The 25,000-nt window shown below is 42.3% G+C and overlaps 2 protein-coding genes across 6 annotated transcripts in view; both read left to right on the top strand.

The window, feature by feature from the left end:
- Positions 1–15,439, top strand: part of LOC114792558 (connector enhancer of kinase suppressor of ras 2) — a 32,126-nt gene extending 16,687 nt beyond the window's left edge. For both annotated transcript variants that reach the window (XM_028983822.1, XM_028983823.1), the window contains 14 exons: positions 3,358–3,497; positions 4,074–4,231; positions 5,129–5,209; positions 6,771–7,012; positions 7,174–7,208; positions 8,436–8,484; positions 8,758–8,806; positions 9,612–9,784; positions 10,498–10,571; positions 10,965–11,036; positions 11,556–11,626; positions 11,704–11,783; positions 11,875–12,615; positions 12,733–15,439. In XM_028983822.1, coding sequence (XP_028839655.1) covers positions 3,358–3,497; positions 4,074–4,231; positions 5,129–5,209; positions 6,771–7,012; positions 7,174–7,208; positions 8,436–8,484; positions 8,758–8,806; positions 9,612–9,784; positions 10,498–10,571; positions 10,965–11,036; positions 11,556–11,626; positions 11,704–11,783; positions 11,875–12,615; positions 12,733–12,954 — 2,187 coding nt within the window. In that variant the 3' untranslated portion in view covers positions 12,955–15,439. The remainder of the gene's footprint in view (positions 1–3,357; positions 3,498–4,073; positions 4,232–5,128; positions 5,210–6,770; positions 7,013–7,173; positions 7,209–8,435; positions 8,485–8,757; positions 8,807–9,611; positions 9,785–10,497; positions 10,572–10,964; positions 11,037–11,555; positions 11,627–11,703; positions 11,784–11,874; positions 12,616–12,732) is intronic.
- A 1,254-nt stretch (positions 15,440–16,693) lies between these two features.
- Positions 16,694–23,059, top strand: apool (apolipoprotein O-like). Of its 4 annotated transcripts, none has more exons than XM_028984906.1 (10): positions 16,694–16,744; positions 17,380–17,535; positions 17,611–17,730; positions 19,245–19,299; positions 19,501–19,599; positions 19,676–19,767; positions 20,097–20,192; positions 20,546–21,296; positions 21,395–22,105; positions 22,271–23,059. In XM_028984906.1, exons 1-10 carry the CDS (start codon positions 16,733–16,735, stop codon positions 22,357–22,359), a joined length of 2,181 nt encoding a protein of 726 aa, XP_028840739.1. In that variant the 5' UTR covers positions 16,694–16,732; the 3' UTR covers positions 22,360–23,059. The 4 variants fall into 4 exon arrangements, with proteins under 4 accessions (XP_028840739.1, XP_028840740.1, XP_028840738.1 ...); XM_028984907.1 differs by having other exon boundaries at positions 17,380–17,481; positions 22,271–23,058; XM_028984905.1 differs by lacking the exon at positions 16,694–16,744 and having other exon boundaries at positions 17,267–17,481; positions 17,611–17,795.
- The last annotated feature ends 1,941 nt before the right edge of the window (positions 23,060–25,000 follow it).

Below are 25,000 nucleotides of genomic sequence, written 5' to 3'. Positions count from 1 at the left end.
AGTGTAACATTATGAGAGGACGTAATATATGATTAAGCGAGCAAGAGAGCGAGTAGGGGGAGGGCTGGACTGAGAAAATGTATGTGTGTATTCTGTGTGTGTGTGTGTGTGTGTATATGTCTGTTTTTGTGTCCGGAGACATATTATATAAGCCTGTGGAGAGCAGCACTCTATGAATTACAGCTGCAGTTAACCAGGTTCAATTACAATCTCATTGATCTACATATCATAGAGAGACCGGCAAGGCCGGCTGGGGGTGGTCAAAGTGCGAGAGAGGGAGCAGATCGTTAAGCTGGATCTGCATGAGTGGCATTATACTGATCCTGGGTAAAGTTCCCCGCTACTTCTGACCCAGCAGTGGATGCAGCATGCGGTGTGTATCATGTGTCTCTGTTTAGACTTTCTTGCTCAGGCGAAGCACATACTCCTCGCCACATGCTCGCTGCATTTCCTGTTGCTAGGGATGCTTGTTGCTATGCTCGTCGTAGTTGCCTGCAGACTTCTCAGAAGAATGTAGTGTAGCTATGAAAGGACGAGGCCATTGCTGTCTGAACCATGTGCAGTCCCTGACAAAAGTCTTGTCGCTTATCTATTTTGTAGAAACACCTGCTATTAACCTGACTTTTAATTAATCAATTGGTGTTAGAAATAGCTCATATGAAAAGCATCAGTGTCTTCCATGCTTCCTGTTTCATCCAACCCCACACATGCTCAATGATCTTGTCTGTGACTGGGTCATGTTCATGTATGTGATCATGTTCATGTCTGGTGACTGGGCTGGCCAATCCTGGAGCATCTTGGTCTTCTTTGCCTTGAGGAACTTTGATGTGGAGATGGAAGTATGTGATGGAGCACCACTCTGCTGCAGAATTTGGCCTCTTTTATGGTTGGGAATATAAAAGGTAACAGACTATTGACGATTCAGACTATTTCAGACTATTGATGTTGCCTTCCACCCTGCAGATCTCTTGCACACCCCCATACTGGACCCCAGACCATGATTTTTCTGCCACCAAACTTCACTGTTTTCTGGGTGAATCTCGGATCCATGCGGGCTCCAGTAGGTCTCCTGCAATATTTGTTGAGACTGTGGTGTAAATCAGCAGAAGATTCATCTGAAAAATCCACCTTCTACCACTGTTCCAGCGTCCATCCTTTTGGATTTTTGGCCTTGGATTTTCGAGCCAACAAATGGTTCTCTCGAGCAGTTGTCTTGTGGGGTCTTCTTGACCTGGGCTTGTCAAAAAGGTCTCCAGTCTCTTCAAATATTTTTTTTAATCCTCTGTACTTGGTGCTGAGACACATTGAAGGTGTCTGCCACATCAGCAATGGACACTTTAGTCTCAGGGAGAATATTAGGTGTGTTTGCAGAGGTCTAGTTGCAGTTGATGTGAAGGTCTAATGTACTGGGGTTCTTTTTAGAATTGATCTATTATTAGTCACATATGCTCATATGACAAGGTGACAACACTTATGTCTTTGCAAAAATTGACTCAGTGGGCTTTACCGAGCCTTGAATATTAGAATACTTTTTGATAGCTTCGTTTTGCACTGAAACATTATTTAAAAAGCTGTATGGAATAAAACAAGCCATTTCTTGTAAAAAATATATTTCAGTGGCATTTGAGGTCAATTTGCATACAAGCGAAAAGACTTTTGTCAGGGACTGTACACTTTTACCCAGAATTCTCCCTGCTGTTATAAATAATCAGTGGGTTTGGCTTCAGCTGACAATTCATCACCAAGGATCTCTAAAGTGATGGAAATGATATGATTGCTAAGTAGAAAGTTCGCTTCAGTTACACAAATGAAATGGTTAAGATTAATGTTGTTTAATAATAATAATTCTATCTCAGTTTCTACCTCACTCTCTGCTTCTCTCCCTCATACTAAGACTACCTCAGCTGGGAAAGAGGGAGTGCTTGTCTGTCTCCCAATGATATATAGATCAATGAGATTGTAATTGAACCTGCTTTACTCCAGCTGTAATTTGGAGTGTGCTACTCTCCACGGGTTTGCGTAATACATCTCTGGACACAAAAAGGCATTCTGACTATTTTTGTATCCTAGACCAATATGAGTAAAGATGTACAGAACAAAATGAAAAATGTATGTATATGAAAAACCATATTCATAGGATTGTGTGATGCCATTATCACAACCAAATCAAGGTTAAGTGTCTTGCGCAATGGTTGGTGGGGTTTGAACCTCTGACTTTTTGCTCGTCTGGTTCATAGGCAACTACCACCCTCAGAAATTAAAATGTAATGCAAGATGGTGCATGAGTTTTAGGAGGGGACATCTTGCAGTGCACAAACATGTGTTCATATAATTATTTGGCAGGCTTACTCATGGGTGGATCATTGACAGATGAACTAAGCTGTTGCTCCATGAGGATCCTCCTGCTGTCATTGGAGAATTTCTTTAGCTGGATTCAAGGCCATAGCATGGTTTTGTCAAAATCAAGATTAAGACAAACTCTGGCTTGGTGAATAAAAAAAGAAACACTTGAACGGAGCCATTCAGTGGTCACTCGTTCTTGCATGGTACATGCATGTATGGTCTGGCCTTAGTTTTTATTCTGTTAATGAGTGTGGCATAATCCAATATCGTTTAGCATAAATGGCAGTAATGGTATCATATCCAAAAGCAAACATTATCTGCTTAGCGTGGCAAACATTTGAGAATGTAATCAGGGAAGTGGTTTCATTTTGGAGTTAAATTACTGTGGAAACAGTCGCTGGAACTGACATTTATATTTACAGGTAGCTGAAAACACTCTCTAAGCCGAGGTGTAAATGTAAAGATGTTCAAAGATGCAATCATGTAACGTCAGTCATGGTGGGAAACAAGAAAACGTATTGAGGAGCAATGAGGAGAAGAGTCAGAATCTAATTTAATTCATTCTCGGTAGCTACGTCTACCATGGCTTCTGCAATGTTTAATTTTAGAGACCACGCAAGTAATTCACGTAAGAGCTGCCAACACTCAATTTAAAAGGGTTTCTGCATCCTTTCAGCCAAGAAGGAAAGAAAAAAAAAGGCACACTTATAAAAGAAGTGCAATGGCACACTTGTACTGTTGTAACCGATCCTTTATTTCTGGTCCAGTGGTTATCACTTTGCAGATTGTCCCCTTCACTGTCTGAAATATTGGGTACAGTAGGAGTCAATTTCTTTTCCCCAAGAATTAGAAGTACTTGTATGCTTAATTATTAAAATAAAAGGTGGTGTACCCTCAATGATACAATAATAATAATTTTATCCCTGTTAAATTGTAGGAGAATTTTGAGTTTGGACCTGGCACTGTCTGTGTGTGTCAGTTTTGATGATGGCGCTATGACTTTCCTGTCCCCAGCCCATTTCCACAAGCCCCTGCAGTGAGTCTCCCACCCCTCCCAGCACCCTGGGCTCTCTTGGACTGTCCCCAGCATTGGATACTCCAGGCAGCCATGACGTCTTCATCTTGTCCCCGGTCTCGGGGGTCTATGGACACAGGTAAGCATATGACGTGTTGATCATTCACATATTCTCAGATGTATGCCCGGGATCACTTGCATGTTTACACATTAGAAGCACAATCAGATGCACGCAGAAGAAATGCACTCGCTAAATGTTGGAACATTTTCGTTTCTTTCCTTCTATTATTCTATAGGATGTCTTTTTCTTTTTCTTAATGCATATGATGATGTTTTTTGTGGAAGGAAGAGTTACATTGATTAAGGTAATCTTGATTGGAAGCTGGAGTGTCTGCAGCTTTCTTATTATGTAACTTTCTCTTCTGATAAAGGTGCTCATGCAGAAGGAGTCTCAGAGCAAACCCCAATCCCTTCACAATCTTATACAAAACAGAAACTTCATATTATTATCATTAAACTGGTAATTAGGTGATTTAATTAGGTAAATAATTAATACCTAATTAGGCTGGACATTCATGACCTGGTGTCCTGCAGTATCCAAAAAGACCCCCTCAACATTTGAAATAAGCAGGAGTTGGTTTTGAAAGACACCAGGGAGTTGTAGTCAGAAGGCTTCATTCTGACCTGCATCGTTGCACGTGTGGGTTTTTATCAGGGAGGAGGACATGGAGAGGGGAGGGTTTGGAGTATTTGGAACCTCTGAGTCCCCTGGGTTTTTTGTGGATCAAGAAGGGGGTCACTACTTCCCCATGCTGGAGGAAGAGGGGGGCAGATCGACAGGACTACGCCGTAGGGATCGGACCCCCACACATGGTGAGCATAGACGCGCACACACATTCACACAGCTACAGACATATTCCAACTAACAACTTTACGTTCATACACTGTAACCTATAGAAAGTGAGGCAACCACCTGGACCTAGTTTTGTAAGGATTACCCAAATTTAACAGCAATTTCACACACAAAAAAACTTGAGATTTCTCAGTTCATTGAATATCAAATTAAAAAGTGAACCATTGAGGGACTGTTTAGGGAACATTTTCTAGACATCCTGGAGATGTTATTGCAGGACGTTGAGGTAATGTTAGATATGTCTTTGCTAATAATTCTGTTAAATATGTCGGTGAATGTTTGTTGCACTGTAAAAACAGCCATCAATGATTGATTTACCACTTATTTGACGTAATTTCATTATTTTCATGAAACAATGACATTATGTGTATAGAGAAAGAGACTCACTCTTGTCATCCCATTGTTCCCTGAGCATCAATACAATATTGTTCTCTATCTGTACACTTTTGCTTGTAGTTGATCAAAGGAAATCAAATGAATTTATTGCCACTCTCACTTTTTAAGAATTGTTATTTGTATGTTTTATAGCTTTGCAGTCTCTTCCAGAACAATTTCATAGCTCCTATTAAAAATCTTTAGTTTTGGTTAACTTCTTTCTGAAACTTTTGAAACACACATATCCAATTAAAAAAAATTGCGCTAAAATCTTTTTGTTCTTTCTGTTTTGTGCAGAGTGGTAAAATGTATTCACATCTGTTGGAATGACACGCTCTCCTATCTTTTTTAAGGACAAAAACAAACGCCCACAATCCTGCATCCACTCATCCAAACACAGACGCATACCCACATGCACGCCCACACACCTTCCAGTACTCACACTCATACTTAACAACGCACACTGCTTGAATGTTTTCCAGGTGACCACCGGCCTGTTTCCATGGCTACCGACTGGATGGCTGAGCCTCAGGAGGCTGGTGTGTACAAGAGGGGGAGCAGAGGTAAAGACCTCAGAGTCAGCTGTGCTTGTGTGCATGTGTGTGTGTGTGTGTGTGTGTGTGTGTGTGTGTGTGCACGCATGTGTGCATCTTCCTGTTGGTGCACCTGTAAGGATGCACCTGTGTGTGTGTGTGTGTGTGTTGAGTGATTTGTTTTAAACACAGCTCGGAGAGATCAGCAGATGTGGTGGCTGATATCTGGGCTACGATAACGGAGCGGTCGTGATCTCGGTCCGCTCTTAATCAAGTGGCTGAGTAGACATCCGTTCCGTGTTCAGGCCTCGCATCTCGGTGCTCGGGATTTATTATGTGTCTGCTCAATATTGTCGAAGCGTGAGTTTCTCTGCTGTTGCCATGGCAACCACTTCTCCGTGCTGAATTGAGCTGAACAGACACACTCCACATATGCGCACAGTACTAAGACACACAGTGTGCCATGCACACACACACAGTTCTCACTGATTCACGCATATATTATTAAAACAAACACTACACTTATTAGACACACATTCACACTTTGAATGCACTCATATAAGGGTCCCATACACACTACATGAATCCATGCTAAACCACACACACACACACTATGCATAATACATGTACTCAGACATCATGTGATGAGTAACAATCCCCAGTGGTTTACAGGCTATTTTTGTGCTTTCTGTAACACTGTGGCAGGTTCCACAGCTCTAAAAATAGAACAGAAATTGAGTGGGCAGATCTATAAATAGAACCCCCAGTTTGCTATAGGAACATACATGCATGAAAAACACATGCACTCCTCCTCTGAGTGCTAACCGCAAAATGGTCAGGTTTCCTTGAGTGTCTTAAACGTCACACACTCCCCGATAGGAGGTGTTATAGTACAGCAAGAGTTTTTTTCCCTTGTAAATAGAACAAATGTTTGTGCTTGAGTGTGTGTGCGGTTAACCTATTCTAGAAACCGCAATAAATATGGTAATGCAGTCATTGCATATTTCACATTTATAAAATGATGTCTGATAGTTCTTATGATGATGAAACCCTTTATTGCTGTTGCGATAAACCATGTCACTAGTCACAAGTACCAGCAAAAAAAAGCTGGCCATCATCCATACATACAGACAAACAACACATAACGGGGGTAGACAGGTCAGAAAGACAGGGGATATTGGAAGAACAGAGAAAAACAGAATTACTTGAGGAGAGAGGAATAGAATAAAGAAAACTAAACTAATAAATAATTAATTGGTTTTATTATTTTATATTTGTTGTCACACTGCTACATGGAACACTTTTTTTCTCTGTACATTTGACTGAAACAGAGGCTGCGACTCATTTTTAATTCTATTCGGCTCATGCTGACTCTCGTCCTCAGCCCAGATGGTGGTCGATGCTTATGTTTCATTCATCAGTGGATCCATTTTTGTCCTCTAATAATAATTTCTTCTGATATTAGCACAAGATGTCTAATCAGCAGGTACAAACCGATATCAACAGGAGCCCTAACTGGAACCTTTGTGTGTGTGTGACAGGAAAACCATGACGTAGGTTCCGCTGCTCATCTCTCTGCTCTGTTTTTCAGACTCAGACTCCTCTCTCCTCCGTTTTATGAGCGATGACAGGATCCTGGTCATCCAGGAGGAGGGCGAGTTCTCGCGGGATTGCCACACAGGCCGACGCTCGCGCCGGAAGAGTCGCAATCCCAGCAGCCCCAGCTACCCCATCAGCCCTTCCATGCTGGCTCCGCCCGTCAGACTGGACTCAGGACCCCCGGAGGGACTGCCCTTCCCTGTGCCCGACAGCAACACTATGCCTCATTACCATGTTAGTACTGTGAACTCTTAAGCCAGTGATCTCAGAGTTTATTGTGCTTGCGCGCACACACACACACACACACACACAAAACAAAAAAAAACCTTTTCAGTAGTCCGATAACAGGAAACTGTACCCGTGCATTTTCTCACTGTTCGTTTCACTCTTCACAGAGAACGGCAGAGACACTGAGAGCCGACCCGGACAGGTGAGACAATCTTTTTTTATCCACTTATGCATTATGTTTTCTTAATATATTTTTGTGTAACATGAACTATTTATCAAAAGTAGTAAAATTTTTAGGGAAATTGTAAAAAGAAAAATTTTATATATCTTTCTACATATCCACATTAAAGAAATATTTTAGATTATGTAAATAAAATGACTAGCATTGTCATACTTTAATACCACCACATTTCATTGCCAGAATAACAAAAATATTGGCGTAATTTTGTGGTCGTCGTTGAATACACCACTTTTGCGGGGTGTCTTAAATTCACTAATTACAGGATCACTTGGTGCCTCAGAGCAGCTCAGGGTTAAGCATGTGGCTCCGGGGTACAGCAGCAGAAATGCGGTTCGTACACACCACAGTGGGTCAGCCAGCTGATAGAACGGTTCTACCTGCTGTTAAATTTTCAATTTCTCCCCAAATTCACAAACAATCCTGATGTTATATTTCTTCTACAGACAGACGGTTCCATTCATGCTGCTCTTCTGATGTTTGTCCTTATACATGTATGACATAGAGGGATGAATGTAGTGTTGAGATTTCTAGGAAACGCCCAGGCTGTTTTAGATTGAGAAGTATTCCAGACAGTATTGTTACAGTCAACATGAGATTTCTCATAAAGCTTTAATATTTACAGGAAAACGTGCCTATGATGTTTGGCTCTTTTACTGTTATTCATAAAGATCAGTGGAAAGGTCCATTAAAGCACCCACTAGTCTCTTTGAAAATGAACACACGCACACACACACACTCACACACGTGCCAATAGGCACAAGGGTTTCCTTTGCCACTTTGACACAAATGAGACAAACCTGGAACACGTTTCAAAGAGGTGTAGGTGGAGTAATAGTGTTTGGGAGGTGAAATAATGGGCAAAAGTGCTGCAGGCGCACAGAGCGGAGGGCGGTGCAAGGAAGGTGAGGAGAGGAGGCCAAGGGAAAAGAGCACATGGTGTGTCAGGGTGTGAGGTCGTGAAGCACGCCGCTTTCTCACTTTGCCACATGCAGGTTAGTCTTAGCGTCTTGACGTGCTGGAGAATGGCAGGTTTCCTGTGCGCTGCCGAGGCCCTGCAGACGACGTCCTGTCACTTCAACCGCCGCCTCAGCCTGGCGCACGCCTCTGATGTCATCTCTGTCGCCACACAAGCCTTCACTCTTTTCCTTTTCATGAGACAATCTTTCTTTCTGTCTCTCCCTTATGCAGGTATGCTAGTTCTGCCATCGACAGGCAAGCAGGAACATCCATGAGGAAGGTAAAGAATTATTTTTTTTATCTCTTTGATTTATTTGTGCCAACTTATTAACTAATAAATTTTATTTTGGATCTCATGTGCCAGTGATGTCATGAAAATAACAAGTAGGCAAATGACATTAAGACCTGTGAGCAAACAGCAAATGCTGCATAAATCAGCCCAGTGTTGTTATTTCACTCAGCTTCACACTTAGTCACTTCAGTACATCATCTGTACCAGAAACACTCATCTGAGCATTGTGTGTGTGTGTGTGTCTTATTTCTCCCACTCTAGTCAGTACACTATGCCTCTTTAAGGACAAAGACCAAAAAGAAGACTAAAGGTAAATGAGTGCATCATCATCATCATCATCATCCTGCTAACATTTACTCCAGTAAAATTTAATGCAAATAATTTTTTGGGGGGGAAGTTGTCCCATTCATCTATCATCCTCCTGGATTATAGGTGTAACATAGACCACAACAGAATAGCAACACTGGCTGTTATCATATACCTAAGGTCTGAAATATTTACATTTGTGGCATTTATCAGATGCCCTGATCTTGAGTGACTTGCATGATTCAGGAGCTTGGGGGGAAGAAGCTGTTGCACAGTCCAGCAGACCTGCTCCTGATGCTGCAGAATCCTAAACTGTCCGTGGCAGGGGTGGTGGGGGGTTGTCCACAATGCTGGTGACCTTACGGGTGCAGCGGGAGGTGTAAATGTCCTGCAGGCCTGGTAGAGGGTTTCTGATGGTGCGTTTGGCGGTCCGCCCAACACCCTGAAGTGCTCTGCGGCCGTAGGCGTGGCAGTTTCCATACCTGACTGTTTTACAGCAGGTCAGGACACTATTGATTGTGCTTCTGTAGATGGTGGTGAGGATGGCTTTGCGGAGGTGCAACTTCTTCAGCCGATGGAGAAAGTTCAGGCGCTGCTGCAGGGAATCAGAATGTTAATTGGAAACGTTTGTTAACTTACAATAAGTGGCACACAAAACTGTAATATATGTAATATAAAACCAGGATTTTTAAGATTATAAACAAGACAACACAATATACATTGGAATAAGCATTAAAGTATGGAGTGCATGAGACTAGCCCTCGGAGTTCAGAAAGATGTGTTGTATTGAGCATCATGTTGTTGTGCAGGTTCTTTGAGCAATGCCAGTCGGAGGAGGATCGCATGCAAAGACCTGGGGCATGGAGACTGCGAGGGCTGGCTGTGGAAGAAGAAAGATGCCACCGGATATTTCACCCAAAAGTGGAAGAAGTACTGGTTTATCCTCAAGGACTCTGACCTGTACTGGTACACCAACCAGAATGTAAGATATCTGTTTTTTTTTTTTTTTTTATTGTCCACCCTCATGAAAAAGAGGCTTGCTTATCCAGCTTGTTTCTATGAAATGTTTCCTAATCAGCAGAAATGCTGTTGAGAACAGCAGATGGTTGGTTCAAAACAGTCAGCCTATGGGTTACTGAATGTTCGTAAGATTTACAAAAAAAAACTAAACAGGACACACTCACATTATAACTACATTGCAGTTACCCTAAAACTAGTTCACTACATGCATTTTCAGGCCCTTATATGTACATTATTCGAGTTGTAATTAATATGAAGAAATTTTTGAAGTAGCTCTAAAGATAGGCCTAAGTCCGTTATTAAGATGAAGTGTGATAAACGGCACTGAACACAATTGAGAAAACAGCAAACCTCCGATGAGGAAGCAGCTTGGTTGCTGATAATAGTGACATTAAATTCTGTTGTACCATTGATTTTTCTAAGCCAAACCCATTGCTTTACATTATGTTTGACCTTGTGGGCCGGAGTTCAAGGCTCATCCTTCAACCCCCGTGTCTGTGAAGGAATTGTTGCCAAATCTGTACTTCTAGTGTTTTTTTGCAGCTTCAACCACACTCGATAAAATCCAGGAGATGTTTCCAGGAATGAAACATTGTTTAGAAGTGCGTGACATTGGGAGATCTGCTGTACATAACAGGCAACTTATCTTTCCCTCTCTCTTTCTCTCTTGCTCAGGATGAAAAGGCAGAGGGCTTTATCAGCCTGCCAGAGTTCAGGATAGACAGAGCGATCGAGTGCAGAAGGAAACAGTGAGTGTTTGGGGTAGAACAAAATCGATACTTGTCCTTGTTCTAGTTTCCTGCCTACACCTTATGCGCTTATTCTTTGACCTGAGGGGTGATGACAAAAGAAATGTGAAACCATAGCAACACTCTCTCTCTCTCTCTCACTCACACACACACAAACACACACATACACACACACACACACCTAACATATACTAAATGGAGTCATCTTATAAATATATGAAACCGTTAATTTTCTAATGACTGAAGGAGCGATGATTGGTACATCATATAAGATAAATGTGTCAGAAAATTGTATTATTACTGGAGTAAATGAATTAAAATGAATGAATGCATAACAGAACCACTCTAACTGATGACACATCTTTGACCTTTGACTTCTTTTTTTTTTTATAGTGCATTTAAGGCCTGTCATCCCAAGATCAAGAGCTTCTTTTTTGCCACAGATCATTTAGAAGAGATGAACAGGTGAGTTCAACTGACGATATTTATTTTTAGCCTTGAAAGATAATGATGATGGATGGTTAATTCCATGTGTGTAATTAGTGCACCTTCAAAAACGCCAATCAACTGGAAATACTGGTACTCTGGTCCCGACGGGGATCAATGCTTGTATGAAACATTATATGCATCAGTAATGAATGGTATTGCTCAAAATATATCTGGAACAATTTTATACTGGACCAGGAGACAAAGGAAGAAGAGCAGATCTAGTTTTGGGTAGAGAGACATGATATTGGTCTTAGCATACACTGGGGTATTGTTGTGGACCATTTTACAAAGAAACAGGGCAGAAAAAACAAGTGAAATTACAGAAGTCACGTGGTGAGTGTAATTATGTCACATATAATTTGACTAATGCATAATTAATGGAGTTCATTCAAATTGGGATTCACTGAGCACTACATGTTAATACTCTCTGATATTATAGTCAAATGATCCTTTGTACCGTAGGAAAAAAAAATAACTATCCCTCCGCATTGTCAGGTGGATGAACCGTCTAGGGTTGGCAGCTATTGGATACACCCCTGATGACCCTGTGCCTCGCCCAGATGAAGGTGAGAACTGTACATTGAGGCCTTTACGCTGACCTTCCTGATGAGTTGTTCTCAAAAGGCTGTTTATTTCCTGTCAGACTACTGGAGTGAAAGTGACCAGGAAGAAATGGACGGATCCATGACCTTGAAACAAGAGAGCTACCACCGTACGCACCCTGTAAGCCACACCTCTCTATCATCATTTCTGCAGACTCTGAAGGACATTGTCTCTTTCACTGTGTTTTTTTAACCTTTGTGTCTTATAATAGGCAAACTCGACCAGCCCATATCCTGAGAGACACTTCTCTAGCGGCTCCACCTTCTCTCACTCATCAGCAGAAGAGTCCCACTCGTCAGGCTGCCGTTCATCCCACCGTGAGCGCCGATCCTGGCAGGACCTGATTGAGACCCCCCTGACGAGTTCAGGGTTGCACTACCTCCAGACAGGTGAAGAAGAAAGGGACTGGGGAGGTGCTGGCCATATGCCATTGTCTCCGGACCACCGCCGTCGCCAGGCAACACTCCCTGCACAGCACCGACGCCCTCATGACCGAGACGGGCCTTTTCCTCTGACAGACAGCGAGGACCGGGGGTCGCGACCTCGAGCGCATGTCCACAAACAGCGCAGCCACAGCCTGCCCAGAAATTGCGATGCCCAGACACATCTGCTGCCACGCCACATGCCCGGCACCCTGCGGCCCAGGACACACACACACCGAGAGGAAGAGGAGGACGATGAAGACAGGAGGCTGCGACCGAAGCGCGTCAGCAGCCACAGGCTGGACTGCGAGACGGAGCGGCTGGGGGAGGTTGAGATCTTGTGTCAGCCGGACTCGGTGGACGGGCTGCAGGAGCTCTACCGCTCGCTGGAACAGGCCAGCCTGTCAGCGTTCGGCCAGCAGAGGCCGTCCACCAAGCAGGAGTTCCGCCGGTCCTTCGTCAAACGCTGCAACGACCCGGCCACCAACGACAAGCTGCACCGCATACGAGCCCTGAGGAGCACTCTGAAGGTGAGACAAATGACCTTTGACCTTGGATAGTTAACCACATGAACCAGAAACAATATTCCATTTTATGTTGATTCTAAGAGCGAAGATCAGAGATTAAAAACTGCTGTTTCTCTCCAGGCTAAAGAGGGTGACCTGTCCATCCTGAGTCAGGTGCTGGATGACCCCTGCCTGACCTCACGGAAGTTCAGAGAGTGGAAGCAGCGCAACAAAGAGCTCTTCCTGGATATCTGCGAGTTCAGCTCGGCCCCTCTGGAGCTCACCACGGAGACGGGCGACCTCTCGCCCCTGTCGCCCACTCTGATGATGCACACGCACTCGTTCATTGAGACACATGTCTGATACACATATACACGCACTTACAAATACAACTGTTTCAAAGATACTTCACACTCATCACCTTTTCAGCCACAAACTGGAGTGAAGGAGCTGATACCTTACAAAGAAACCTGACATCCACGCTTTTAAATTGATTATCATATACAGACAGTATATGGAGTCATGTGACCACCTCTCTTACCCTTTTCCATGTTTCCCTCCCCACATCCCCAGCCTGAGGGACAGTTGACTGAGGAGCCGGCACACTGTAACCAATGCACCCACTGTAACCACGGTAACAACACACTCGCAGTAACCATGGTAACAACACAGAGCCACTGTAGGAGTACTGATGGAGTTCACAGGCCCACCGACTGATGAGCAGAAGGGGGAAGGAGGTCCCCGAACACACACGAGTGGCTCTTAAAGAACCAAACTCTTAAGTGTTGAGGTGCCCTCACACATGCCTGCAGAAAAAAGCTCATTTTTTTTGTATTCAGAGCTGAAAACAAAAGGAGAAGAAAATGTAAGTGATGTGTGTAAAAACATTGTGACTCTTTTTTTCCTTCTTTGGGCCACACCTTTCTGTTCTCTTTCATGACTTTAATGAAATTTGCCAAGTTTTGTTTAATTTTTTTCTTTCATTTTTTCTTTCGGTTCCCTTGGTATGCTGCAGGAAGAGCGATCGATGTAGCTGTGGGCAACGGGCTTCATTCTGTTACCAAGCAACACACACCGCCCTACTGTGTAACTGTGTGCAGCTCTCAAAATATGTGTGTGTGTGTGAGTGTGTGTGTGTGTGTGTGTGTGTGTGTGTGTAAGCGTGTATGTGTGTTTTTAAACCGCTGGGTCCTGAAAAGAATAACAGTATAAGTAGTATATCCTAGAGACTGAATATTTGAGTGAGAAAGATATTCAAGAGAAGTGGAGCTTTTCTCATTCACCTTGGCATAAGGACTGGGGCATACACTAGTTATATGTACACTTATAAATGTTCAATCCTATCTAAACATGCAAAATTGTCATTGGTTGCTGAGCATAGGAATGCAACAGTAATGAATGTTGTCATTTGGTTATTAATTTGTCTCTTTGCATTCATTTTAGACGAGGTTCCATACTTTCTTTTCCTTTCGGCACATTTATATTGTGATTCAGACATCATGCATGGTTTTGAAAACACGAGTATCTGCCACTCAGGCTGACAAATGTAAGATAATATTCTCTTGTTTGCATAGCTGCATCCTGTGCTGAAACTGTGAACTCTTGTGAATGCAAATTTTAGATTCTGAATCACCAGGATCTTTTGTTTTTTTATTATATATTTTTTAGTTTTTGTCTTTTTTTAACTTTTAGAATAAGCATATAAATAGCTTTGCGTCTCTAAAATGACTGTTTCTGCTTCTCTCCAGCTTTGGCTGGTGTTACCTCTTAATCTTTGGGTTAAATTCAGGTTCTATTCCTGTCTCCTTATATGTACGTACTCTCCTGATTTTTCTGTGAATTAATTTCATTGTCCCTTGAAAAGAGTGCATATATATGATAAACAGCATCAGTCATCTTAGTACACAGGACTGAAAAGACACAATGTCTTTATCAGGCGACACATTTTACTCACAAACAGTATGGTGTATTTTAAGGACTTCACAGCTCCTTTCTGTATTTGACTGTGAATAGAATCATTGTGGAATGTATTTTAATTGGACAGAATGTAATCTTGTAAATTAGTTTAAAAAAAAAAGAAAGAAAAAGATGTGCGTTATGGGAACATGCACACACAAGGATACAGATGGGAGTCATGGAGACACCACCCTTCGGTCACATGGGCTGACTTAAAGAGAGAGACAGTGGATGAGAAATGATTAGGGCAACTCCATGATCCCAACCTCCCCACGGCAGTTTGGTGGCAGCAACACCACATCCACGTAGTGACGTATGTAACTAAAGCCAGTCTGAGCTGTGTGTTGATGTCTCCCTGGCTTTTCTTTCATGTTCATTGTGGACTGGACCGCTCACTTTTTCCAGTGTGTGAATATGTGTGTGTGTGTGTGTTGATGAATGTCGAAGTGTGTCTGTGTGCACATGCATGTGTATCCAAAACAACATGTTATTGTGCATATCTGTAAGAATATGTGCTTGTGAAAGTGTTTATGAATGTATCTGAGAGAGAGAGAGTGTGTGTGAGTGTGTATGTGTGTGTAGGCTGTGTGAAATCTGGCCAACGGGTCCCACTGTGTTATTTTGGGCGTTTGCCCCACAGGTCACTGCTCAGCTGTATCAGATGTAAGTTGCACTGCGACATTTAAAAAGGAACATATTGCTCTTTTTTCGGAATTATACTATGAACGTTTACTCTGTACAATGACTGAAAGAAAAAAAGGGTGTTATATGAGAGAGACATTTATTCTTCCTATGATTAAAAGCTAGACCTTTTTTTCTGAAATATATATATATAATAAAAGATTGTAAAATCGAAGTTGTAAAATCAATAAACAGAATTCTCTGCACTGTTCAGTTGTTACGTCGAGTACATTTGTTTAAATATTTTGTATAATTTATACATAGATCCATAGATACATATATACATTCAGGACTGCCCACCATGCTACTGTCAGTTCTAGATGAACTGATACCACTTCCGAGACCAGTATCAGTATCGGTACACAGACAAATCTTCCTTTATAAGTCAGTTCGGATGGCGGGATGTGGTTTCTATCACTTGATGTAGTCAGTGCAGTGCATGTAATGGACCTATTGTTCATACGAAAGATTGTATTATTCTGGGCTCTGACAACAAGGTTGCACATACATATACAGTAGTATATATGTAGTAGTGAAAACTTAGCTGCAAGCAAATGTGTTAACGTAACAAACATTGTCAAACATTGATCAAATATTCATTTATTATTGCAGAATTTCATTATTTTCATTAAACAATGACATTATGTGTGTAGAGAATGAGACTCTGTTATCCTGTTGTTCTCGGAGGTGCAATACAAAATTGTTGTATATTGCTTGTAGAAGAAAATTCATGAATTTACAGAGTTATTATTGTTGATGTATTTCACACTTTCAGGGTTACTGCTGGGAAGTTTAGTTTCACCTTTAGTTTCACTAGTGACTAAAACTTTTGTATATCGATCAGTTCCGATGGCTCATTAATGACAGTACTAAAAAAAAAAATCTCAGTACTAAAATATCATCAAAAATGCTGATGGTCAGACTTTCTCAGAATGTCCCTCACTCACTTTCCATAACTTCCTATACCAGCACACTGGACGCAGGGTGGGGACTCACCCAGAGTTGTCACCAGCCTACTTCAGGGTGCACACACACACACACACACACACACACACACATCATTCACTCACTCACACTCATCAAAGGAAACCGGCATCAACACTAGGTGAGCACAGAGAGAGTTTGGGTGTTAGTAGCCTAGTCTATGAACCAGAAGTCCACAAAGTCACAGGTTCAAACCTCACTTACTACCATTGTGTCCCTGAGCAAGACATGTGGCCCTGTAACTACAGATTGTAAGTCACTCTGGGTAAAGGGCATCTGATAAATGCTGCAAATGTACCTTGGTCCTCTCTGAATGCCATGATGTAAGAAAATCTGACATAATTAGACTTAGTACTGGGTTTTGATTGGCTGGTAAGTGTTAATTAAAACACGTTAATTCGCAGGTATAAGAAGTGTAATGGTTATTAAACCACATTGAAATTTTGTGATGAACGCGTTTTCTGGTTCAGTTTGACCCTCGCCAGTCCCCGTAGGATAGGAGCAGAGGGGAGGGACCATCATGGCTTTGAAGGTGAGTGATTTTTATTATAATTAAAAAAAATAAAATTATTATGACATTTTATTCCAAACACTATTTGAGCGCGGTGGCACAGCTCGTGCCTGCAAGTACGACGTGACCCTGTGCATTGTGCGACTGTCACGTTCACAACAGTTACTGTGCGCAGGCGACGGGAGGGTGCACGCTGTCCCGCAAACGGGCTCCGAGGCCGAAAGCGTTTCTTAAAGGTCCCTCAACCCGGAGTACAGCGCAGGCTGCAGTGGCCCCTGTTTTAAAACGAGATCAAGATCCGTTCCAGTCTAATCCGCTCTTTAGTGGAGCATTTTAAAGCGATTCGCACCCACGGGCTTAAAAGGGCGAGGCTTCACTTCACATGATAACGAAATATTTCTATACCCACGTTAGAACTGTGACTTTTTAACGTGATAGTTGAGAGATAACGGGTTAGAAGCCTAATGTTAAATTACATTATGGAGGGAAATTGGTACCTGATTATAAACGACCATTATATATGTGATTGCATAACTGCATAATTTTTTTTTGTCATTTAATGCAAAAAATGTTTTGTACTTTTGTTAAAAGTGTGAGATCTAAAGGCATGACCCAGACTAGGTTAATGATAATTGTGTTTTCGTGCAATCCTGTAGGCTGTGAAGCTTGTAGCCGTCCCTGGTGCAATGGGTTTGGCTGCGTTTCGGGTTTACGCCTTGAGCGAGGAGCAAGAAGAAGACAGGATCTCGCCACGACAGGTGTCACAACCATCAGGACACACTAGGCTGCGTTTAGACGCGCCTGCATGCGAGGCACGCCTCCATTACCCTGCACTCTTGTTCGTCCTCGTGCAGTGGGGCTGATCTCACGGTTTTCTCTCCCCCCAGCTGTCAGTCTATCCAGCAGAACCTCCCCCCATGCGCTATGTGGAAGAACAGCCCGGCGTGCTGCAGCGACAGCTGGGCACGTTCAGAGTGGGACTGCAGCCCTACGTCCGTGCGGCCCAGGTAGCCGACCACTGACCCAGCAATGTAGATGCTGTTCGGCTCAGTTTCAGTTTTACTCGTCATATGTAAGTTAATGCAGGGGCGACATTACAATGAAATGTGTAAAAATAAATAAATAAAATAAAAACTAAAAATAATATAAAAAGTTAGGAAGTATTGAAATATTACTTTATTGTTTTGTTAATTTATTTTTTATTTGTGGGTCACAGTCAGTTGCAAAGGTCAAAGATCAAATAAACCCAAAACAGATATTTGAATTAAGGTTATTTAGTCTGAATTAAAGTTTGAATTAAAGTTATTTTGTCTGTGCACCAGGACATCTACAGTGGTAGAGAAAAGTGTTTGCCCGATCCGCCAAGGTGCCACTGAGGTGCCACTGAGCAAAGCACCATCCCCACACACTGCTCCCCGGGCGCCTCTCATGGCTGCCCACTGCTCTCTCAGGGTGATGGGTTAAATGCAGAGGACAAATTTCACTGTGTGCACCGTGTGCTGTGCTGCTGTGTATCACATAAGACAATCACTTCACTTTACTTTACTCTAATTTTTAGTTAGTTACATTTAACTATTTCAGACCGTCAAATAAAAACAGAATTCTGCTGTTTACCAAAAACTTTTGAAGGAGAATAACCGGCCATCTGTTAGTGAGCCTCAAGCTGAAACAAACAATGATCCAAAACTGAACAACAAGACTTCGGAGTGACCAAGTCAAAGTCCTGACCTGAATCCTATTGAGATGCTGTGGCATGACCTTCAAAAGGCGGTTCATTATCAAAAACCCTCCAATGTGGCTGAACTACAACAATTCTGCAAAGACGAGAGGGCCAGAATTCCTCCACAGCACTGTAAAAGTTTAATTGCAAGTTATTGCAAACACTTGTTGTTGCTAATAAGGGTGGCCCAACCAGTTATTAGGTTTAAGGGCTTTGTGAAACAGAGCCATGTAGGTTTTGAGTTTTAAGAAATAAAATCCTTTACTTAACCACATCTTGTTTTTACTTGTGTTATCTTTGACTAATACTCAAATTTGATTATCTGAAACATTTAACTTTTTAGCAGAAAAATAAATAACATGGGAAAAGTAAGAAATCAGAGAGGGGGCAAACACTTTTTCACACCACTAAGCATGTGTCAACACAGTCAGCGACAGGGTTCGAAAATGATCTGCTATAATGCATTCCATAAAGGCACAATAACTTCAACAACAAGACTCACTGTCCACAACTGCTGAACCCTAATCAGGGTCACGGCTGCTGGAGCCCATCCCAGGAGATTGGGAACAGGGTTGGGTGCCAGCCTACAACAGGGCTAATAATCGTTTATTTCATTTGAGTGCAGTGCTGTTTTTGCATGGATGCCACAGCAGGAATAGACACAGAATAGTGTTCATTACTGGACATGGATGTATGAAAGGTTATAAGAAACTTAATGGACAGAAAAGTCTAAATATATTCTTAAATATATAATTCCAACTATGCTTGTGTATGCTTCAAACTCCTGGTTTCTTTCTGCAGAGCACGTACAGCTCAGTAAAAGTTGGAGCATTGGGAGTTTACAACGCTGCCCAAGGTTAGTATTGTAATACAGTGTGTGTCTTTGGAGGCATCTGCCAAATAAAGTATGAATGTTTCAAGCTTTTGCCTGTAAAACTTCATCTTCAGCCACTGATTCTTTTACTTTTGAATGTTTCAAAAAAAAAAAAAATACAAGTTTAAGGTAAGTTTTTGGTGTCTTGTTTAGGAGCTTCATCTCTAACCATTCATGTTTTAGATGCATACAGTTTCATGAAAGACCCACCAGCAGATTTTCTGCCAAGTGTGGGCATCATCACTGTTTCTGGGTTGGCTGGTCTAATTTTGGCAAGGAAAGGTAAGTCTATGGGTGTTCAGACTTTTGTGTTGGCCTGTTTCGAGGTGTAATAAGCAGGTCTTTCCTGTGCTGTTAGGGTCTCGTCTGAAGAGGATGGGTGTCTCTCTCAGCCTGGCCACTGTGGGCACTGCTGTTTGTTACCCCACCCAAACAGTGGGGTTGTTAAAGGTATGAAACGCATGTTTCACACACCTGCACACATGAAAGTCTGTGGACAAGTGGCCTACAAGTTGTGAAGTTGGGTGTGAGCTTCCTCTTATATGTGTCTTATACTGAGAGTGTTAGGGTGTTAGTAGCTTAGTGGGTAACACAGTCGGCTATGAACCAGAAGACCCAGGTTCAAACCCCACTTTATACCATTGTGTCTCCAGGGGGACTGTCCCTGTAACTACTGATTGTAAGTCCCTCTGGATAAGGGCATCTGATAAATGCCATAAATGTAAATGTAGATTGTGGCACTTTCTCATTTTTGTCTCTCTTTTTTTTTATTGTGTTAGATGACTGGTAAGAAGATCTGCGCTGCAAGCTCCTTCGTGGCTTCCGTTTTTAAACCTAAACCTAAAGATCTTATCTCCATTGATGCAAGCATGGAGGTACTTTAGATATTAATCTCTTTCTGATATCTCTCTCCCCCTTTAGAATTACTGATGCTTATAAAGAGCCTGCGGTTGAGGAATTGTATTCATTCTATGGGGGTTCAGATACATTCATAACGTTGTACGTTTTGCAGGTGTGTGCCCTTGACTGAAAAACTGACCATTGGTTTATAATTTCTCATATAATTTACGTTGCGCTGCACATGTAAAAATACAACCCTTATTTGTGCCCTATATGTTGCATGTTAGAAACTGGTGTAATTACGTTCTTGCTTAAAACATTAATGATGTCAGCACTGTAGTAATAAAAGTGGTAAAATCGATGATCCCCCTTCCCTTCCATTCTTTAGCTGGTTGCACCTGTACTGGGGTCAGTGGCTGGAACAGCTCTACCTGCTGTAGAAGTGGCTTCTGCCTGTAATAGCCTTTTGGCTCCTCCAGAGCCGATCACTATTCCTTTGGAGAGCGATGAGATGAAATCTTCCCCATCACCTCCGACCGAAACTCTGGAGCTTACAACAGACATCCCTGCCCAAACTGTGGTCTTTGAGCCTGAACCAGCTCCAGTTCCAGTCATGTCAACAGAATTGTGTAGTGAGCCAGCTCTGCAGGAAACTCCACCCTCCCTGCAGTCAATCTCAGCCACAGAGAAGGCTGCAGATCCAGGTCTTGATGAGGTTGATGAAACCTTACCAGAACCAGCTCTGGGGCCGACCCCTTTTGAAGACCCAGCAGTAGAAACCAAGAAAGAAGAAGCCATTAAGCCTGCGAATGGAACAACACCTACTGATGACTCTGTAGCTGAAGCACCACCTGCTCCAGAATCTATCCCAGAAGAAACTGTTTTTGATGCTGCGCCCATAACAGACGCCCCTGAAACTATTTCAGAAAGTGCTCCTGTCGAGCCATCTGCTGAAGCAGTCCTTGAAATATCTACAGAAACTGTGTCTGAAGCTGCTGCATGCGGCCCATCTGCTGAAACTGCACCATCTTCAGATCCTCCTTCTGTGGATAAAGAACCGGTAGAGCTGCCAGCTGAGCCAGTTCTCCTGTCAGAACCTGAAACTGAGGCTGTGGATTCAGACATAAACTCACCAAATGGTATTCATTTTAAGGAATATATAGCCTTTTTAAATGTTTTGTTATTTTTAAATCTTCAACCTGTTGCTTTAATATTTGTTTGATGATTCATATTTCAGATGAGACGTCCCCAGTAGTGGAGGCCATGCCCTTACCAAGTGGACCAGATTCTCCCTTTAGTGAAGAATCTGTAGACCCACCCACTGAGTTGTCGCCATCACCACTTTCTGAAGAGGCCACACCCATTCCTTCTCAATCTCCTCTACCTGCCGAGGTGGTCACCCATTTTTCCAGCGAATCTACTGCATGTTCTGGAGAAGTTGCCACTCTGCCTCTTAGTGCGCCATCTTACCCTGCCAAAGAGGCCACACCCATTCTTAATGAGCCAACCTTACCTGTTCAGGATGAGGACGCAGCCCTGATTACAGAGCCAATAATGTCTGCCATGGAGGAGACCACTCCCCTTTCCACTGAATCCACCACATCATCTGGAGAAGTTGCCACTCCCATTCTAACTGAGCCCCACTGTTCTACTGAAATGGCCACACCTCTTCTAGCTGAGCCAGCCTCACCTTCTGAGCCAGTAATAACTGTAATAACTGAGGGAGAGAAATCTTCTTCCCTTGAGGAGCTCACGACCCTTCCCAGTGAACCTGTCCAAAATGAGGCTCCTCCCCTGCTGACTGAGGAGGTTAGTTACGCTGAGAAGACCACATCCCCTCTTCCTGGAGAGGTGGTACCTAATGATGCCACACTGCCAGAAACTGCAGCAGACATTGCAGCCCCCTCAGAAGATCAATCCAACCTTCCTGTTGTTGAGCCTACCAGAGGTGAGCTGAAATATTCCGACATGTGCATGATTGCTGTCCTAAAAATCTTACTAGTCACGTCAGCAGTGTCAATTTCAAGAAAGAAAGACAGAAGGGGGGATTAATGGGGGATTTGGGTAATATCATGAGGATAAATCTTGTTTCTCTACCATTTTCATCTTCCAGAGAAGGCACAGTTTATCCCTGACCCGTCACTTCTAGACCACGGCCAGGCCAACCCTGAGGACGCAGACATGTACAGCACACGAGGCTGAGCCAAGACTGTTCTCTGACAATTCCAGAAGTAGCACGAGCGTTCTCAGACTAGATCAAGTGATGCATTTAGTCTTCTCTCTTTTTCTGTCTGATGCTGCTGATTTCTTATTGTTACCTCCAACCCATTAGTGTTTACACACACATACACACACACACACACACACACACACACCATTAGTGGCTTTTAACCTTTAGAAAGATGGACCAGTTCAAAGGGAACAACCAGCAGCAATCTGTTTACCAAAGAAACTTTCCATTGCAAATGAGCCATATACATAACACTTAAAACACTTTGTAGAACATAAATATTTTAAAAAAGATCCTATTTGTTCATGATGTTCTCTGTGCCAAATGTAGACTTTTGGAAAACCTATGCAACTGTGAAAGCCTGAACATGGGTTAAGGCTGTTCTGAGTGTGTATCTGAATGCTGGAAGTAAAGAAAATGCATACACTTTATAATATAGAACTTTAGGTTTCTAACTTTGAGTATATTATTAGAGATACAGTATATTTTATTACTTTAATGTGGAAAATGGTATTTTTGAGACAGTAAGTGACAATCATGATGCATGCTGAGAAATCTCTGCTTTGGGTCTGTATACACGGCTTGATCTGTGTGTGTCTTATGTGCAATAGAGAATTTGGAAGACAATAAAGTGCAAATGGCATTAAAAAAAAGGCTCTTGAACAAATGTTTTTACTGTAATTCAGGCCAAATCATATCAGATTTTTTAGAGAAAAACATTCTTGTGTAGACAGGGCATCAGTTACACAGATATAATTCATTACATACTCAGTACTGTACGTTTTCTCATGTGCACATGACATCTCACAAATTTCTTCATTCTAATAAATATTTATTCATTTAAAATGTCTGCACTACAACCAATGAAACACCATGTTTTGTGCTGTGGGGTTGCATTTCATCAGCTGGACCTGGGGCTTTAGTCAAGCTAAACAGTTCCAAATACCAGTCACTTTTTGCCCCATACTTTCAGACACCTTAAATGAAGAGGAGTTTTACTTTTTAACACAACAATGACCCCAAGCATAATTCCATATCAAAGAAGAATGGCTTTACAAAAAGAAAATGTAAGTTTTGGAATCACCTATCCAGGGCCCAGAGCTAATTACAATAGAAAGTCAAATCTGGTGATATGAAGAGTACTGGGTACAAGAGATCCCCTCACAAACTGACATATTCTGAGCGCTTTTGCAAGGAAGAGTGGACAAATATTGCCAAGACAAGATGTGCAATGCTTATAGACTCATACCCAAGAAGACCGAAAGCTGTAATTACATCAAAATGTGCTTCAACAAAGTACTAAGAGTGTGCACACTCTTGATTAAAATGAATTTTAAATCTAAAAACAGCAGAAAGTACAGAGTCCTTCATTCGTGGTTGAGTAGTCGAACAGTTCCATAGTTGAACAGTAGATGACAGTGTTGTATTTTTCACGGGGTCCCTCACCAAGGCAGCCTGTGGTTTCACAACTCGCCTGCACTGAACCCACACCTTTCATTTCAGTAACCCTCATCAAGACCACACTGAGCAAACTGTGTATGTGTGTGTGTGTGTGTGTGTATACATCTGAACAATACTGGAGAATGCATCAGGCATAGCAGCTTCTTGCGTATAACTCTAGCATACTGAACAATTTGGATTTGAAATATATTGAAAAATATATTAGGGTGCCCATGTGTCCAAAATATTTGTAAGGCCTCTTTAATCTTACTTACAGACTTGGCTTGGCACCTGTATCTTTCCACATTTTCTCAGTCTTCTCCAGCACCCGTTGGTTTTGTACTTAACCCCTCAGTTCCCTGTAGTCTTTGCTAGAACTTGGTCCCTTTCTCACCTAATTGTTCTTCCTCTTTTAACCCTTGTGTGGTGTCTGGATTGGTGGAGGGGCCATGAACACTATGAAGTCATTAAATGTTGTTCCCAGCAAATGAGGCAGGTTTAAATGATAATAATTCACATCCGTTGTCTTTCGGCATCAGAATGTGTCCCACAGACCCAAACAATTAAACCATAATGCAGCCTGCAACCTGGTCATTTTTAATTACAACTGATTTCAGAAATAAGAAAGGGAAAGTCCTGAAAAGGCATTGTGTATGTGTGTGTGTTCCACTTCAGTGAGGTACCTGGGGAGTCTGATTCTCCCAGGAACCTCATACCAGTGGGATTGTTTTATAATCTGCTCACATATGGATGATGCAGCTTCAGAGAAAAAAGAAGCCATGAGAGAGAGTGTGTGTCTTTTTTTTGTGTGTGTCTGTCTGTGTGTGTTTCCCTTGGCTCCTTTGTGAAGGGTTCTTTCTGCACAACTCACCTCCACCCTGCTCTTTCCCAACAAAGCAACGCTTCACTGCCAGCAGCCTTCTCCAGCAGCAGAACCCAGAGGAGAAAAAAGTGGGTGGAGTCTGGAAATGTTTGCAGTGGTCAGGTAGACATGCACTTGGACTTGGACTGAAATGGGCTGTGCAGCCAATACCATCATATATGTTATAAAAATGACAGGCATATAATGTTTAGAAACCATAACACTGATTTAAAAAAAAAGATGGTGATACAATATATGCTGGATACAAGCATCATCCAAATGCTCATTAATTTCTGTCATACAGTTTATGT

The sequence above is a fragment of the Denticeps clupeoides genome, chromosome 6 (assembly GCF_900700375.1).
Source record: "Denticeps clupeoides chromosome 6, fDenClu1.1, whole genome shotgun sequence".
In the NCBI taxonomy this organism is placed as follows: Eukaryota; Metazoa; Chordata; class Actinopteri; order Clupeiformes; family Denticipitidae; genus Denticeps; species Denticeps clupeoides.
Note: the sequence above shows the minus strand (reverse complement) of the source record. Positions and strands in the feature narration are given on the sequence as shown.

Excerpts from the sequence above, each read along its gene's own strand:
- apool (XM_028984905.1), top strand. The coding sequence starts at position 17,283 with ATGCAAAAAATGTTTTGTACTTTTGTTAAAAGTGTGAGATCTAAAGGC. Across the intron at positions 17,796-19,244 it reads TTCAGTTTTACTCGTCATAT|AGCACGTACAGCTCAGTAAA; the intron begins GTAAGTTAATGC and ends TTCTTTCTGCAG. Across the intron at positions 19,768-20,096 it reads AAACAGTGGGGTTGTTAAAG|ATGACTGGTAAGAAGATCTG; the intron begins GTATGAAACGCA and ends TTATTGTGTTAG.